Source organism: Hyperoodon ampullatus, assembly GCF_949752795.1.
Source record: "Hyperoodon ampullatus genome assembly, chromosome: 2".
Taxonomy (NCBI): Eukaryota; Metazoa; Chordata; class Mammalia; order Artiodactyla; family Ziphiidae; genus Hyperoodon; species Hyperoodon ampullatus.
In genome coordinates, this window is record NC_136915.1 from 114,477,704 (window position 1) to 114,495,629 (window position 17,926).

The 17,926-nt window shown below is 37.8% G+C and overlaps 1 protein-coding gene across 2 annotated transcripts in view; it reads right to left on the reverse strand.

Annotated features, from left to right (window-relative positions):
- Positions 1–17,926, reverse strand: part of ASH1L (ASH1 like histone lysine methyltransferase) — a gene marked incomplete at both ends in the record, with an annotated part of 186,232 nt that overhangs the window by 103,682 nt on the left and 64,624 nt on the right. For both annotated transcript variants that reach the window (XM_079698474.1, XM_079698473.1), the window contains one exon: positions 8,345–8,524. In XM_079698474.1, the coding sequence (XP_079554600.1) occupies positions 8,345–8,524 (180 nt within the window). The remainder of the gene's footprint in view (positions 1–8,344; positions 8,525–17,926) is intronic.

Consider the following 17,926-nt stretch of genomic DNA (forward strand, 5'->3'; position numbering starts at 1 on the left):
TGTTGTAGAACACTGTGAATATAATTAACGCCACTGAAGTGTAACCTTAAAAACAGCTAAAGTGGCAAATTTTATAAGTATTTTACAATTTAAAAAATTAATAATGTAATATACCAAAAACTATTGACTTGTACACTTGAAATAGGTTAACTGTATGATATGTGAATTACATCTCAATAAAACTATTTATTAAAAAAAAGAGGATAGGAAACATCTTTTAGGAGACAGGAAACAACTCTTTCAGAGAGTGAGATGCAGAAGAAACAACTAAGATTTACTTTGAGTGCCTATTGTATGCCAGTGGTTTTACATATATCATCACACTTGGGTAGCATGGATGCGATACCAGAATTTATACTTTAGAAACAAAACAATTCAGTTTGAGATGACGAAAAAGTTCTGGAGGTGGACAGTGGTGATGTCTGCACAACAAGGTAATGTACTTAATGCTACCGAATGGTGCACTTAAAATGATGAAAATAGTAAATTTTATGCCATGTATATTTAACCACAGTATAGTTAATTAATTAAAAAATGTAAAACATGAAGCTACAATTGTTTTAAAAAATGTTACTCTGGACATTGGTCCTGGCAATGATTTTTTTGGATATGATACCAAAAGCAAAGGCATCAAAAGCAAAGATAAGCAAACTAAAAAGCTTCTGCACAGCACAGGAAACCATCAACAAAACGAAAAGGAAACCTACTTAACAGGAGAAAATATCTGCAAATTATATCTGACAAGGGGTTAATATCCAAAATTTATAAAGGACTCATACAACTCAAGAGCCAAAACCCCAAACAATCTGATTAAAAAATGGGCAGATGGGCTTCCCTGGTGGCGCAGTGGTTGAGAGTCCGCCTGCCGATGCAGGGGACACGGGTTCGTGCCCCGGTCCGGGAAGACCCCACATGCCGCGGAGCGCCTGGGCCCGGGAGCCATGGCCGCTGAGCCTGCGCGTCCGGAGCCTGTGCTCCGCAACGGGAGAGGCCACAACAGTGAGAGGCCTGCGTACCGCAAAAAAAAAAAAAAAAAAAAAAAAAAATGGGCAGATGCTCTAAATAGACATTTTTCCAAAGAAGACATACAGAAGACCAACAGGTACATGAAAATATGTTCAATATCACTAATTATCAGGCAAATGCGAATCAGAACCACAATGAGCTATCACCTCACACCTGTCAGAATGGCTATTATCAAAAAGACAAGAAATCACAAGTGTTGTTGAGGCTGTGGAGAAAAGGGAACCCTTGTGCACTGCTGGTGGGGATGTAAATTGGCACAGCCACTATGGAAAGCAGTATGGAGGTTCCCCCAAAATTAAAACTAGAACTACCATCCGGTCTAACAATTCCACTTCTGGGTATTTATATGAAGAAAACAAAAACACTACCTTCAAAAGATATCTGCACCTTCATGTTCACTGCAGCATTATTTACAATAGCCAAGATAGGCAAACAACCTAAGTGTCCACTGAGAGATGAATGGATAAAGAAAATGCTATATATGTAAGTACAAGTAAGTAAGTACAAATACACATACACAAATACACAATGGACTATTATTCAGTCATACAAAGAATGAAATCTTGCCATTTGCGAGAATATAGACGGACCTTGAGGGCATTACGCTAAGTGAAGTAAGTCAGACAGAGAAAGACAAATACGGAATGATCTCGCCTGTATGTGGAACAAATGAGGGACTTCCCTGGTGGTCCAGTGGTTAAGAATCCGCCTTCCAATGCAGGGGATGCGGGTTTGATCCTTGGTTGGGGAACTAAGATCCCACATGCCGCAGGGTAACTAAGCCCGCGCACCACAACTAAAGAGAAGCCTGCATGCCGCAATGAAGAGCCCATGTGCTGCAACGAAAGATCCTGCATGACGCAACGAAGATGCCTCATGTTGCAACTAAGACCCAATGCAGCCAAAAATAAATAAGTAAATATTAAACAAAAAGCAAAGGACAAACAAATGAACACCCTCCCCCCCACACACCGGCAACCAAGCTCACAGATACAGAGAACAGACTGGTGGTCGCCAGAGGCAAGAGGTACAAAATGGGTGAATGGAGTCAAAAGCTACAAACTTCCAGTTATAAAAGAAGTAAGTCGGGGCTTCCCTGGTGGCGCAGTGGTTGGGAGTCCACCTGCCGATGCAGGGGACACGGGTTCGTGCCCCGGTCCGGGAAGATCCCACATGCCGCGGAGCGGCTGGGCCCGTGAGCCATGGCCGCTGGGCCTGTGCGTCCGGAGCCTGTGCTCCGCAACGGGAGAGGCCACAACAGTGAGAGGCCCGCGAACCGCAAATTAAAAAAAAAAAAAAAAAGAAGTAAGTCATGGTAATGTAGTATACAGCATGGTAACTATAGTTAATAATACTGTATTGCATATATGAAAGTTGTTAATAGAGTATATTGCAAAAATTATCATCACAAGAAAAAAAGTTTTGTAACTATGCATAGTGACAGTTTAACTAGACTTATTGTGGTGATTATTTTGCAATATTCACAAATACCTAATCATTATGTTGTACACCTGAAGCCACTGTAATTTTGTATGTTAATTATACTGCAATAAATAAATAAATAAATACTTCACTCAAGTTATTTTCATCATTTTCTTAGTGATTGAGATAAAAGCAGATAAACTGAAATTTTCACCTTGTTTTGCTAAAAATGGTCTGTGTGACTTGATCAAGTCATTTAACCTTTTATTAGCTTCAGTTTTCTCATCTGTCAAATAAAAGGTTAGGTCTAGCAGAAATGAGGGAGGCTGAGTGTGGATGGGGACAAGGGACATATGGGAATCCCTGAACTTTCTGTTCCATTTTGCCTAAAACTGCTCTAAAAAACAGAATTTATTAATTAACAAAAATTCAAAACTACTTCATACAGGGAATGGTGTGAGGTTCAGCATTCATCCAGTCCACACTCCTATATTTAAATTGAATTTAGAACCTAGAATGTTCCTAAAGCATTTCAGGGGAAAATTAACCATATTCTGGTGTTTAATCCAACCTTAACCACTAGATTATCTATAACAAATAAATTTTAATCCACTACTCTTTGAGCCTCAGTTTCTGACAAGCAGCATGATTCAGTGGTAAAACAAGAGTGGTGAGGCCTCTAAGTGTTCAAAACCCCAGTAATGTTTTCAATGATAAATTTTATAAACTTAGTAAGTTCCTTAACTTTTCTGTGTCAATTTCTTAAATAGTAGATAGTAACCCTTACTTTACCATTTCCCACAGATTTAATATGAAAGCATTCTGAAAATTTAAATAATATATCAAATGTAAGATGGCACCATGCTTTCATTTTATTTCCAAAGATACATACTATTTTGAGGAAATGACAGCTAAGTGTAAACATTATGTGTTATACGTGTAATATAAATAATAATATAGTGTTATATAATATATAATAAATACATCTATATTTTACATATATAATTCCCATGCAAACAAGCAATATTCTGTAAGCTTGAAAATTAGTTATCCCATTTCCTGTAATAGATTTAGTGCTCAAAAGTAGCCTATAAATCAAAGGAAGTATATGAGGAGAGTTTCTTATTTTAAAAAACTTAGAAGTCACAGTATCTGAGAGCCAGGATAATCTTAAGATATGAACTGTGTAGTTCAACAGCTTCACTTTATACATCAAGCTTCATTTTTACCACTCCCAGAGAAACTAAGTAATCTGTCCAAAACGTTACACGACAGTGGCAGTACTTTTAGGAGTATTAAATGTAGAAACCCTCCCCCACAAACGTAGAACTAAAAGCTCCCTTCAAAGTAGTGTTAATTTTTCGATATTTTGCTCTTCACCATAACGTATACTCTAAAGTTTACTCTCCAATTCACCTAATTTATATTTGATATTTCATATTCTTTAAAACTCCTATTAGATAAAATTTAAATTCCAAAAGTAATATAGCATTTTTATAACTTCACACAATAAAGACACATAGAAAATAAGAAGTAAAAACCTCATTACCCCATTCCAAATCCTAAAACCTAGAAGGGCATAGCAGGCACAATAATATGCAACCCACTCCCCAAATCAAAATCCCCGGAAGCTGGGAATATATAGAAGAAATTAAGGTTTCTAATCTGTTGATTTTGAGATAGGGAGATTATTCTGGATTATCTGGCTGGGCCCAACTTAATCACAAGGGTCCTTATAAATGGAAGAGGAACAAAAATGAGTCAGTGGAAAAAAAAAAAGTGAAAACAGAACCAATGTTGAAGTGATTCAATGTAAGGATTCAACTTGTCACTGCTGGTTCTGAAGACAGAAGGAGCCCCAAGCCAAGGAATTCTGGAAAGGCAAGAAAAAGAATTCTACCCTAGAGCCTCCAGAAGGAACACAGCTATGCTAACACCTTGATTTTAGCCTAGAGAGATCGATTTCGACTATAAAATAAATTTGACTTGCTTTAAGCAACTTAAATAACTTATTACAGCAGGCACAGAAAACTAATACACAGGTTAATAGTTCGATGACTATAATACTAAGACATTCTTTGGTGCCTATATACATGTACATAGTAATAGAGGTTTTCTTAAACCAAGGAGTACTGGCTGTACCACTTTTATCTGGTGTATTAATGACATCATCATACACCTAGGAATACAAAACATCAGGATCATCACTGACTCTAGCCCAATCCTTTACTCCCTACCATCCAATCAGTCTTTAATTCAATTTTAATGTAAAAAATGTTCAAGAGTCCACCCTTTCCAACATCCAGCCACCTTAGCTATCACCTCAGCTCACGACATGACTTCTATCTTGGAAAACCACAAAAGTGTCCTGCTTCCTAACTGGTCTTCTAACTTCTAATATTTCCTCATCTAATTAATTTCCCATACTGATACTGGAGTCTAATCTTGATCCAATTTTAACTGAATCACACCCTCCCCTCACAGTTTTTGTTTTTGTTTTTTTTTGCGGTATGTGGGCCTCTCACTGTTGTGGCCTCTCCCATTGCGGAGCACAGGCTCCGGACGCGCAGGCTCAGTGGCCATGGCTCACGGGCCCAGCCGCTCCAAGGCATGTGGGATCTTCCCGGACCGGGGCACGAACCCGTGTCCCCTGCATCGGCAGGCGGACTCTCAACCACTGCGCCACCAGGGAAGCCCCCCTCACAGTTTTTTAAAACCTATAATGATTTATATAAAAAAGAGTAAACTTGTAATGTCCTTGTACCATTCTGTGATCCAAAAAACAAATTTCCCTAGCATGGAGGACTTTTAGGTCAATGAAACTATTCTGTGACTCTACTGTGGTAGATACATGTCATTATACATTTACCAAAACCCATAGAAAGCACAGCACCAAGAGTGAACCCTAATGCCTACTATGAACTTTGGGTGATACTGTGTCAATACAGGTTCATTGATTGTAATAAGGGTACCACTGTGGTGCAGGATGTCCATAGTAGGGGATGTTGTGCATGCATAAGGACAGGGGGTATATGCAAAGTCTCTATACTTTCCAAAAATTCTGTTGTGAACCTAAAACTGCTCTGAATAATTGTTTATTAATTTAAAAAACATGGGCTTCCCTGGTGGCGCAGTGGTTGAGAGTCCGCCTGCCGATGCAGGGGATGCGGGTTCGTGCCCCGGTCTGGGAAGATCCCACATGCCGCGGAGCGGCTGGGTCCGTGCGCCATGGCCGCTGAGCCTGCGCATCCAGGAGCCTGTGCTCCGCAATGGGAGAGGCCACAGCAGTGAGAAGCCCGCGTAACGCAAAAAAAAAAAAAAAAACAAAACAAACAATCCCCACCCCAATTGCTACCAACAAAAAACAGCCAGCCCACAAAAATATATTGGCTTCACAGTTTGTAAGAATGCACACGTGTATTATTTGATCTATATTTTAAAAAATATTCCAAAATAAACCATTTTCTTCTCATTTATTTCTATGAGATGAAGAGCTGGTTCTAACATAAACAAATCCTTTTCAGAGTGAAAGACTTTTATCTGACTAGAGACATTTTAGAACACTAATGTAGTTGATGATACTGATCTTTTGAGGCACAGTCTGATTTTATTATTAATCTCTCATTTTTAGGAATTTAATCCAGAAGAAGTACATTAGTCAAAAAGTAGAAGTAAAACTTCAGTGAGTTCCCTGGTGGTCCAGTGGCTAAGACTCTACGCTCCCAATGCAGGGAGCACGGGTTTGATCGCTGGTCAGGAAACTAGATCCCACATGCCGCAATGAATATCCCGCAATTGGCAACAAAGAACCCACATGCCGCAACTAAGGCCCGGCATAACCAAAAAAAACCCAAAAACAAAAACCAAAACTTGAAATATAGTTTTTAGCAGAGAACTTCATACCTGCTTTTCTATTCAGCAAAAACATTCCTTTAAAATCGTAACTGTATTAGATCTTCCCAAAATGCATTTTCATTTTCTCATTTGTAGTGACAATGCTAATTTTTTTCAGGCATTGTCACCTGGAATAATGACCATTATTTCTCAGCCTTTCCTGTGGCTGAAGTATGGTTACACGACTATGTTTCAGTCAGTAACTGTAAATGAGGTTTTGAAGTTTCCTTTCTTAGTCAGATTAGCTGCTATAATGAATTACCATAGACTTGGTGGTCTAAGTAACAAAATTTTACTTCTCACTGTTCTGGAGGCTGGGAAGTCCAAGATCAGGGCTGGGTTCTAAGTGAGAGCCCTCTTCCTGGCTTGCAGATACTGCTTTCTTGTTGTATACTCACATGGTAGAGAGAGAAATCATCTCTCTCTGTGTCTCCCTTTATAAGGATGTTAATCTCATTCAGGAGGGCTCCACCCAAATAACCTATAATTATTCAATAGTTCCCAAAGGCCCCATCTCCAAATATCATCACACTGGGGATTAGGGGTTCAATATATGAAATTTCAGGGAACACATTCACTCCATAATGCTTCCTTACAAAGAAGGTACAATACTTGTTTTTTACTCCCTTTTTCTCTTTTATCCTCTCTGTAATGAAGACCTTATGGCGGTTATGTTGGAACAAAAGGTAACCATAGGAACGCAAGCTTAGTGTTGAAATGGAAGAACAGAAAAAAAGGAGTCTAGGTCCCTGAAGACACTGTGAAGATACCATGTTAACTCTGAACTGTGTACTTCACAACTTTTTTTAAATTAAAGGAAAATAAATGTTTATCTTTAAAACGTCTTGGTTATTTGAGAGGATTTCTTATCATTGGCAGCTGAAACTAAGCCTAACTAATAAAACGTTTTCATGACCCAAGAAGCAGAAATGGAGTACAAAGAGTTTATGTGATACCTACCTCAGTGGCAAATTAATGAAAGATCTTTTCAATGCAAAATAAAGTGTTGTGGTTTATATGTTGATCACTTTAACCATACCAAGTCAGATGTATCTCTAAAATGTAACTGTTCCTCTTTCAATTTCATTCTTTTCTTGCCTAAATTCAAGAATTCCTCATGACCTTTTGATGGATAATGTGAATTTCTGCCATTAGTAACTCTCTCATTCAATTCATTTTCCACTCTGTTGCCAGAGTTACCTTAAAACACAAAATTGCACTTTGCACTTCCTTTTCTAAAAATAGTATTTTAAATTTCCTATGACTTAGTGGGATAAATATCTTAAGAGTCAGTAACGTCCACGGTCCCTATCACACAATGCTTATTTTCCACAACACCACTACATTTCAGAAAAAGTGAACTTCTGAGTTGTTCTAATATGTGAAAAGTCTTCGCATCCTAGTATGTGCCTTGGTACATGCTATCCTAACTGGAATGCCCTTCTCCATCTTGCAAACTATTGCTGAATGTCCAAAACCTAACTCAACTATACTCTGTGAACTACTTCTTACTGAATGATATAGTGAGTTGATAGCTCTCTGGGGTTTTAAAATGTTTCCATCAGAGGACTTATCAAGCTGAACTTTCCCAAGGGAATATGAAGTTCTTAAAAATAAGAAGTATTTTACTCATCTGGCAAACAGTTTGGAACACGGCATTTAACAACTGAGGAATGAATGTAGAAAACCATCAAGATCATTTTAGATACAAGCAGAGTGTCCCTTTTCTTATTTTCAATTAACAAAACAGGTATCATTAGAATCCAAACTACAGAAATACAATCTAGAAAGGCAGAGAGAAGATAAAGATCAGGGAAAATAATTAGCCCCAAACAACATATCATAAGTACAGTGAACACTGAGGTGTTTGTGATGAGATCTGTATTTGTGTATATTACATTTGTATTGTTTTTCGTTTTTTTTTGATAGTCAAAGTATTATTTAAAACATGGAAGAATGACAGGTCTTTAAAGGATGTCAGCTGATAGGTACCACTACTTACTCTGTAGTTTTGTAAACATCAGAATACAGCCCTGCTTTCTGATACTTCTTCTTTGGGGGACGTGGGGCCTTCTTTTCTCTTGGGATGAGAGAAAGCACAGGCTGCAAGGTACTTTCAGGTTCGGGAGGTTTGGCTGGGGTTTCAGGAGGACTGGGAATCTCAACTGCTGCTTCAGTAAAGCTAGAAAGAGAAGTTTAAAGATAATTTTATGGTGAAATTTTTTTCCTACAAATAATTATCTATTTAAAAAAACATCAGAGCAATTATAAAAAGAGACATGTGGACTTCCTCATCTGGTCATGCTGGAGTAACAGATACCAGATTTGTCCTCCTGACAGAAACTAATAGAAACATGGCAAAGTACAATAAACCTGGAGTAAGTTTATGAAACAATTATCAGACACTGGACAACAGTGACTGTAGCACTGTGATCCCTGAGAAAATTGGAAATAAAATAGAAAGAGATGATTCCTATAACCACTTTGCCTTTACAAGAAGGACTGAAGTGGAGGGAGTAGAACCAAAGCAGAGAATGGCCAACTTAATGAGTTGAAAAGAGAGATCAGAATATGGAGAGGCTGAGGTAGTTAGAATTTGTGAGGCAGAGTACTGGAGTGGAGAAAGCTATGGAGAAAAATAACTCTAGAAATCTGTGTAAGGGTCTCCTTTAGTACATTGCTAAATACTAAGTTTGTGCATGTGCAAGGTGAAATTCCATAGGGCTGGACAAAGAACCACCAGAGTATTATAACCTAAACAATTTCTAGAGCTCCCACGTGATAACAGATACTCAGATTCCACTAGGGAGAGTGAAAGACACTGCCCAACACTGTGGGCATTCAACAGAGATCCCAGAGGGTAACATTATCCATTTCTGTAGGGCTCAACTATCTCTGGAATAAAAGCCAGCTCTAATAAAGCTTAAAAACTATCTTCAAAAGAATCCAAACCAATCCACAAGTAACTTAACTGCCTACCAAAATAAAATCGAACATATAGAAAATAACAAAAAACATACACACAATAATGTGACATTTACAATATTAAAAAATTCAAAATGAAAAAAAAGAGCAATGACCAAAATTTTTCTAAATTTGATAAAAAGTATAAACCCAAAGTTCCAAGAAGCTAAACAAACCAGAAGCAATATAAACTAAAAAAAAATCAAGTATGGCATATCATAATAAACTTTCTGAAAACTACTGATGAAGAAAATAAAAAGAGCCAGAGAAGAAATACACAGTCTATTCAGCAGTACAAAAATAAGAATGAATGCAGATTTCATGTCTGAAATAATGCAAGCCAGAAGGCAATGAAAAGACATCTGAAAGTGCTAAAAGGAAGGGGAGGGGAGGAGCCTGTCAAAAGAGAATTCTAAATCAATCAAAAACATCTTTAAAAATTAAGGTGAATATAGTTCCAGGCAAAGATGGAATAGACACTTCTACCTATCCTCCCATTAAGTACAACTAAAAGCCCATGAAATTATATATAAAATAAACATAAGCACACAGATTGGCTAGGTACCTTGGGACCTAAGCAATAATGTATCAGGGAATTTCCTAGATTTTCTTTTTGCCTCATACTTAATAGTGAGAGACTGAATACAGTTTCCCTAATATCAATGAAAAAACAAATGTCTGCTCTCATAACTTAAATTCAAGGTCAGAGTTAAAGGTCGTAGCCAGTGCAAAAGGACAATAAAAAGAAAAAAATATAGAAGTGTGAGTCCTCCAATTTTGTTCTTTTCTTCAAGATTGTTTTGGCTATTTGGAATCCCTTGAGATTCCTCGTGAATTTTAAGATGGATTTTTCTATTTCACAGAAAACATCACTGGGATTTTAATAGGGATTGCACTGAATCTGTAGATCACTTTGGGTAGTACTGATATCTTAAGTCTTCCACCCCATAAACACAGGCTTTTCTTTTTCTTGCCTAACTGCTCTGGTTAGGAATTTCAATACAAAATTGAACTGAAGCGACAAAAGTGGGCTTCCTTTCCTAGTTTCTGATAATAGTGGAAAACCTCTGTCTTTCACCACTGAAGTTGTCAGCTGTGGGTTTTTTACATATAGCTTTTATTAGGTTGAGGTAGTTTCTTTTTATTCCTAGATTGCTAGCTCTTTATCATGAACATGTGTTAGATTTTTGTCAAAAAATTTTCTGCATTTACTGATATGACCATGTGATATTTCTTCTTTAGCCTGCTAACGTGATGGATTTACATTAACTGATTTTCAAATGTTGAACAAGTTTTGTATAACTGGGATAAATCTTACTTGGTTATGAGATGGATGGATTGGTTTCATATTTTATTATTTTTTTCCTATTCTCCTTATAGCCAAATTCATTTTTTCTGTGTCTTACCTTATGTTTCTTCCTCCCACAATCAAAAATGTTTTCTGCTTTCCTGCTTATATGTGTATGTATATATTCTACATATATAAACTCTTCAAGTGCCATGTTTCTCCAAGTTCTGTCTACAGACCATATATATCAGAATCACCTTGGGGGCTTATAAAGGAAATGCAAATGCCTACTCATAGAATTTTTTAAATTCCTATTAAGGAGATCTGAGATGGATACTTCCTAACCTTGCTGGTCCCTAATACCCCACACTGTGCACTCTCATTACAAGAGCATCCTTCTTATCCCACTCGGGCTCTGACACCGTAGGCTGGGCTAACATTCCCTTGCCCTCGCCCCATAACCCAACTCTTCACCTCATTAAGCCTCCAACACCCGGCTCAGGATCACCATGGTTTCCACATCCCATACAGATACCTACCAAATGGCTTTAAGATTGAATTCTTCAGGAAAGAAAAGAGAAAGAAGAGGAGGTAAGGCATTTTAAAATATGGCTTTATGGGAATTCCCTGGCTGTCCAGTGGTTAGGACTCAGTGCTTTTACTGCCATGGCCCAGGTTCAATCCCTGGTCAGGGAACTAAGATCTCGCAAGCCACGTGGCACAGCCAAAAAAATAAAAAATAAATAAATAAAATAAAATATGGCTTATGATATATTTATCTACCTTAACACAATACATTGTTTATTTTTTGTGGCTTTTTTTTGCTTTATAAAAACAAAATCAGTTAGTATATCATTTTTAGGGTCTTGTTTCTTTCACTTAATCTTGTCTCTAAGACTCATTCATTATCATTACATGTCAGTTGTAATTCATTACTTTTTATTACCATATCATATTCCATTGTACAAAAAACTACAACATACTTATTCCTTTTCCTATTAATCTGGGATACTTCCAGTTTCTATATATTATAATCAATCTTGCTACTACCTTTCCAAAAAATGCTTTCTGGTGATCACTGGGCAGTTTTCCTAAGCTATGTAAAAGGTAATTGCTGGATCATACTGGGTTGTTTTGAAATACCTTTTTGGTTACATACCAAAAATGTATAAACTAAATCTTTTTTTCTTTTTTTTTTGGCGGTACGCGGGCCTCTCACTGTTGTGGCCTCTCCCGTTGCGGAGCACAGGCTCCGGACGTGCAGGCTCAGCAGCCATGGCTCACGGGCCCAGCCGCTCCGTGGCATGTGGGATCTTCCCGGACCGGGGCATAAACCCACATCCCCTGCATCAGCAGGCAGACTCTCAACCACTGCGCCACCAGGGAAGCCCTATAAATTATATCTTATAAATTTCTTCTCCCAGTTTGTAGCAAGTCTTCATACATTTATTCGGATGATGTCTGATAAACGGAAATTCTTAGTTTTAATAATAATGCAGTATATCAATCTTTACCTGTATGGTTACTGCTTTTGATATCTTGTTTATAGACTTTCTGAGAAACAAGGTCATAAAGTTTTCCTCCTTCTGTATTAGCCTTTAAAAGTTTGAAGGTTTGCTTTTTATACTTATGTATTTATTTAACCAACTGGGAACTGATTTTTATACATGGATTAAGACAGAATCCAATTTCATTCCCATTCCTATGCAATATCAACTTCTGGGGCACCATGTATTGAATATAATTTTATTTCCTTATTGATATGTAGTGTCACCTCCATCATATAGCAAGCTTGCATGTATGGATCCATTTCTCTTATCCAATTCTATATTCAGTTCCATGCTAGCTCAACATACCACAGCTTAAAATTAAGTCTTGGGGCAAATCCATTGTTTCATTCAGTGATTCCATTCCTAGGTATATATCCCTAGAGGAATTAGTGTCCATGTCCACCAGTGAACATTAGAGGAATGTTAAGAGCAGCATTTTGGGGTAATAGTGTCAAAATGAAAATAACCCAACAGTAAAACAAAAAAACTCTATTTCTGCATCAACATGGATAGATCTAGAGATTCTCATACTCATCAAAGTAAGTCAGAAAGAGAAAGACAAATACCATATGATATCACTTACATGTGGAATCTAAAATACGACATAAATGAACCTATCTACAAAACAGAAACAGACTCACAGACATAGAGAACAGACTTGTGGTTGCCAAGGGGGAGGAGAGGTGGAGAAGGAAAGGATTGGGAGTTTGGGATTAGCAAGTGCAAACTAGTATATATAGGATGGATAAACAAGGTCCTACTGTATAGCACAGGGAACTATATTCAATATTCTGTGATAAACCACAAGTAGAAAAGAATATGAAAAAGAATATATATATAACTGAGTCACTTTGCTGTACAGCAGAAATTAACACATCGTAAATCAACTATACTTCAAAAAAATTTAAAAAAAAGAAAAACTATTACATACAATGGATAATTATAAAATAACAAAAAAGAGGTAACTACAGCAACATGCAACAACAGAGATGGTTTTACATTTATATGTTGAGCAAAAAAGGTGAAGCACAAAAGCATATGTCCTGTATAATTCCATTTCAGTGAAGTTCAGGAAGGATAAACTAAACTATATTGTCTACATTGAATACTTAAATGGTATAAAAAAAGGTAAAAGTCAGGAGATTGATTATAGCTACTGGCAAGAAAGTGGTGTATGACTGGGAAAGAACATGGGATGCTACCAATGTTCTATATGTTCACCTGTTCTGTATCTACATGGGTGTTAACTCTATAAAAAATTTTTTTAGGGCTTCCGTGGTGGCACAGTGGTTAAGAATCTGCCTGCCAATACAGGGGACATGGGTTCAAGCCCTGGCCCGGGAAGATCCCACATGCTGTGGAGCAACTAAGCCTGTGCTCCGCAACAAGAGAAGCCACCGCAATGAGAAGCCCGCGCACCCACCACGAGAGAAAGGCTGCACACAGCAACGAAGACCCAATGCTGCCAAAACAAATAAATTTATTAAAAATAATTTTTAAAACTGGTTACTTCTATTTATATACTTTCTGTATGTGTATTCCTCTTCAAACTCCTTTCATATTCTCTAAAGTGTTTTAATGAGACTCAAATGATCTTTTTAAAGAGAGATAGAACCCTCTTTTAAACCTGGTCCTGGTGCTTTCGTGTAGCAAGATGTTGTAGATTCAATTTACATTACAGAAGCACAAAGGGTATTTCTTTCCGAGTAGGTATTTTTCCTAGGAATACACCACATACATTTCAACTGAGTTTTACAATTTGTTGGGCATAAAGTTCTTATAGTAGTCACACTTTAATCTCTCATATATAGCTTATTTCCTTTTTAGTTCCTAATTTTATTATTCCCTTTCTCTTCCTTTATTGATCAACCTTACCAGAAGTTTGTATATTTTATTCGTTATCATTAGTATTACTAACTTTGGTCTTCAGTGATTCTCTCTACCGTACCTTAGCTTTATTTTGTTAATTTAATGTATATGTTTTATCTCTGTCCTTTACATTTTGGGGCTTATTCTCATTTTTCTAATTTCTTCTATTTTTTAAATAAATTTATTTAAAAATTTTGGCTGCAATGGGTCTTTGTTGCTGCACACAGGCTTTCCCTAGTTGCGGCAAGGGGAGGATTACACTTCGTTGCAGTGTGCAAGCTGCTCATTGCGGTGGCTTCTCTTGTTGTGGAGTACGGGCTCCAGGCGCACGGGCTTCAGTAGTTGTTGCTCGCAGGCTTCGTTGCTCTGCCGGCATGTGGAACCTTCTCAGACCAAGGCTCAAACTCGTGTTCCTTTCATTGGCAGGCGGATTCTTAACCACTGTGCCACCAGGGAAGTCCCATCGTTTTTAGAATTGCTTAACTGGACTCTTTGTAACCAAGGAGGACCCTACGGGATCTTCCCAGGACAGATCCCTCCCCTATATCCTCTGCTTTAGTTCCTCTCTGAAGTACCTAGATAATAGTATCTGATGCACATCTGCTGAAATTGTTTTACAGATGCTAAAACCAAATGGAAGAAATTACTTACTTAATGATCATAAGCACCACAGACCTACTGGATTGATAATCTTAACCTCTGTGACACCACCCTGTTACCTCACCATCAACCAGTCGGAGATTTGTGCATGAGCTCATCATATATCTGGGACACCCCTCCCTCACCTGGCCTTTAAAAATGCTCTCCTAAGCCCAGAGATAAATCCATGCACTTATGGTCACCTAATCTATGACAAAGGAGGCAAGAATATACAATGGAGAAAAGACAGCCTCTTCAATAAGTGGTGCTGGGAAAACTGGACAGCTACATGTAAAAGAATGAAATCAGAACACTCCCTAACACCATACACAAAAATAAACTCAAAATGGATTAAAGACCTGAAGGTAAGGCAGACACTATAAAACTCTTAGAGGAAAACATAGGCAGAACAGTCTTTGACATAAATTACAGTAAGATCTTTTTAGACCCACTTCCTAGAGTAATGAAAATAAAAACAAAAATAAAAGGGACCTAATTAAACTTAAAAGTTTTTTGCACAGCAAAGGAAGCCATAAACAAGACGAAAAGACAACCATGAGAAAGGGAGAAAATATTTGCAAATGAAGCAAATGACAAAAGATTAACCTCCAAATTATACAAACAGCTCATGCAGCTCATTATGAGAAAGACAAACAACCCAATCAAAAAATGAGCAGAAGACCTAAATAGACATTTCTCCAAAGAAGACATACAGATGGCCAACAAACACATGAAATGATGCTCAACATCACTAATTATTAGAGAAATGCAAATCAAAACTACAATGAGGTATCACCTCACAGCAGTCAGAATGGCCATCATCAAAAAATCTACAAACAATAAATGCTGGAGAGGGTGTGGAGAAAAGGGAACCCTCTTGCACTGCTGGGAATGTAAATTGATACGGCCACCTATGGAGAACAGTATGGTGGGTTCCTTAAAAAACTATATATAGAACTACCATATGACCCAGCAACCATAATTGAAAAAGACACATGCACCCCAATGTTCATTGCAGCACTATTTACAATAGTCAGGATATGGAAGCAACCTAAATGTCCATCAACAGAAGAATGGATAAAGAAGATGTGGTACATATATACAATGGAATATTACTCAGCCATAAAAAGGAACAAAACTGGGTCATTTGTAGAGAAGTGGATGGACCTAGAGACTGTCATAAAGAGTGAAGTAACTCAGAAAGAGAAAAACAAATATCGTATATTAACGCATATATGTGGAGTCTAGAAAAACGGTACAGATGATCTTATTTGCAAAGCAGAAATAGAGACAAAGATGTAGAGAACAAACGAATGGATGCCAAGAGCGAAAGGAGGGAGGTGGGATGAATTGGGAGATTGGGATTGACATATATACACTATCAATATCATGTATAAAATAGATAACTAATGAGAACCTACTGTATATAGCTCAGGGAGCTCTACTCAGTGCTCTGTGGTGATCTAAATGGGAAGGACATCCAAAAAAGAGGGGATATATGTATACATATAGCTGATTCACTTTGCTGTACAGCAGAAACTAACACAACATTGTAGAGAACTATACTCCACTAAAGATTAATTTTAAAAATTAAAGATAGGGCTTCCCTGGTGGCGCAGTGGTTGGGAGTCTGCCTGCCGATGCAGGCGACACGGGTTTGTGCCCCGGTCTGGGAGGATCCCACATGCTGCGGAGCGGCTGGGCCCGTGAGCCATGGCCGCTGAGCCTGTGCGTCTGGAGCCTGTGCTCCGCAACGGGAGAGGCCACAACAGTGAGAGGCCCGTGTACTGAAAAAAAAAAAAAAAAAAAAAAAAAAAAAAAAAAAAAATTAAAGATAAAAATGTTCTCCTAAAACCCATCAGGGAATTTGGGCTTTTTAAGCACTACCTGTCCTGAACTCCTTGCTTGGCATCCTGTAATAAATGCTGCACTTTCCCTCACCACAACTTGGTATCATTAGTTTGGCTTTACTGTGTACCGGCGAGCAGACACAAGTTTTGTTTGGCAATATCTTCATTCATAAATTTTCAGCATTCTTGAAAATAATATAAGCGTTAATGGCTATGAATCTCCCTCTAGGTAGCTCTTTAGATACAACCCACAAATTTCAATATGTAGTACAGTATTTACTCAGTTCTAAATATTTTTAATATTTTAATTGTAATTTTATTTTTTTTACATGAGTTTAAAAATTTTTTTTTTCCTTTTAGATCCAGGATTTGAACCCAGGTTTTTCTGAATCTAGAACCCAGCTCATAATCATTACAATATTCTTTTGCATTCTGGTTTGTTATTAACCAATGAATAGTGATCAAACTCTTTAACATGGTGTACAAGGACCTCTGCAATATCTGGTCCCTACCACCTTTTCTCTAGACTCATTTGACACCATACTACTCTAATTAACCTGATTTGGCCCCAAAACGTTTCTTTCATTTCCCTGAACCTGCCATGCCTTTTCATACTTACCAGTCTAAAATGTATGCTCTGGCGTTGCTCCTCTAAATAACAAATGAAGTCTGTTCTTCAGATTTTACCTTAGTCATTACTTCCACAAAAAAAGCTGAGTCAATTACCTCTAATATAAGCTCATAAACCTAAATAATTCTTCATGATAGTTAGAATGTAAGAACCATGAGGATAGGGAATATTTCTTTATTTGCTTACAACTGTATTTACCCTCAGCACATGAAATAATTTTGCAATAAATACTTAATTTAGAAATAAATGAAGAGGGACTTCCCTGGTGGTGCAGTGGTTAAGAATCTGCCTGCCAATGCAGGTGACATGGGTTTGAGCCCTGGTCCAGAAGATCTCACATGCTGCGGAGCAACTAAGCCCGTGTGCCACAAATACTGTGCTATGCTCTAGAGCCTGAGAGCCAAAACTACTGAGCCCATGTGCCACAACTAGTGAAGCCTGCAGGCCTGGAGCTCGTGCTCCGCAACAAGAGAAGCCATTTCATTGAGAAGCCCGTGCACTGCATCGAAGAGTAGTCCCCGCTCGCTGCAAGTAGAGAAAGACAGTGCGCAGCAACGAAGACCCAATGCAGCCAAAAATAAATAAATAAATTTATTTAAAAAATAAAATAAAATAAAGAAACAAATTAACAAACTCCTGCTATATAACAAGTGCTACAGTAGGTTCCAGTTTGAGAAAGGTGAAAAACTGTTGCTATCTCTGGGAACTCACTGTGCCATGTCCTTACCTACACAATCTCTTGAGGGTGGAAACTGTATCTTTCTCTTTATAATCTCCTCAAATTCCAGAATAT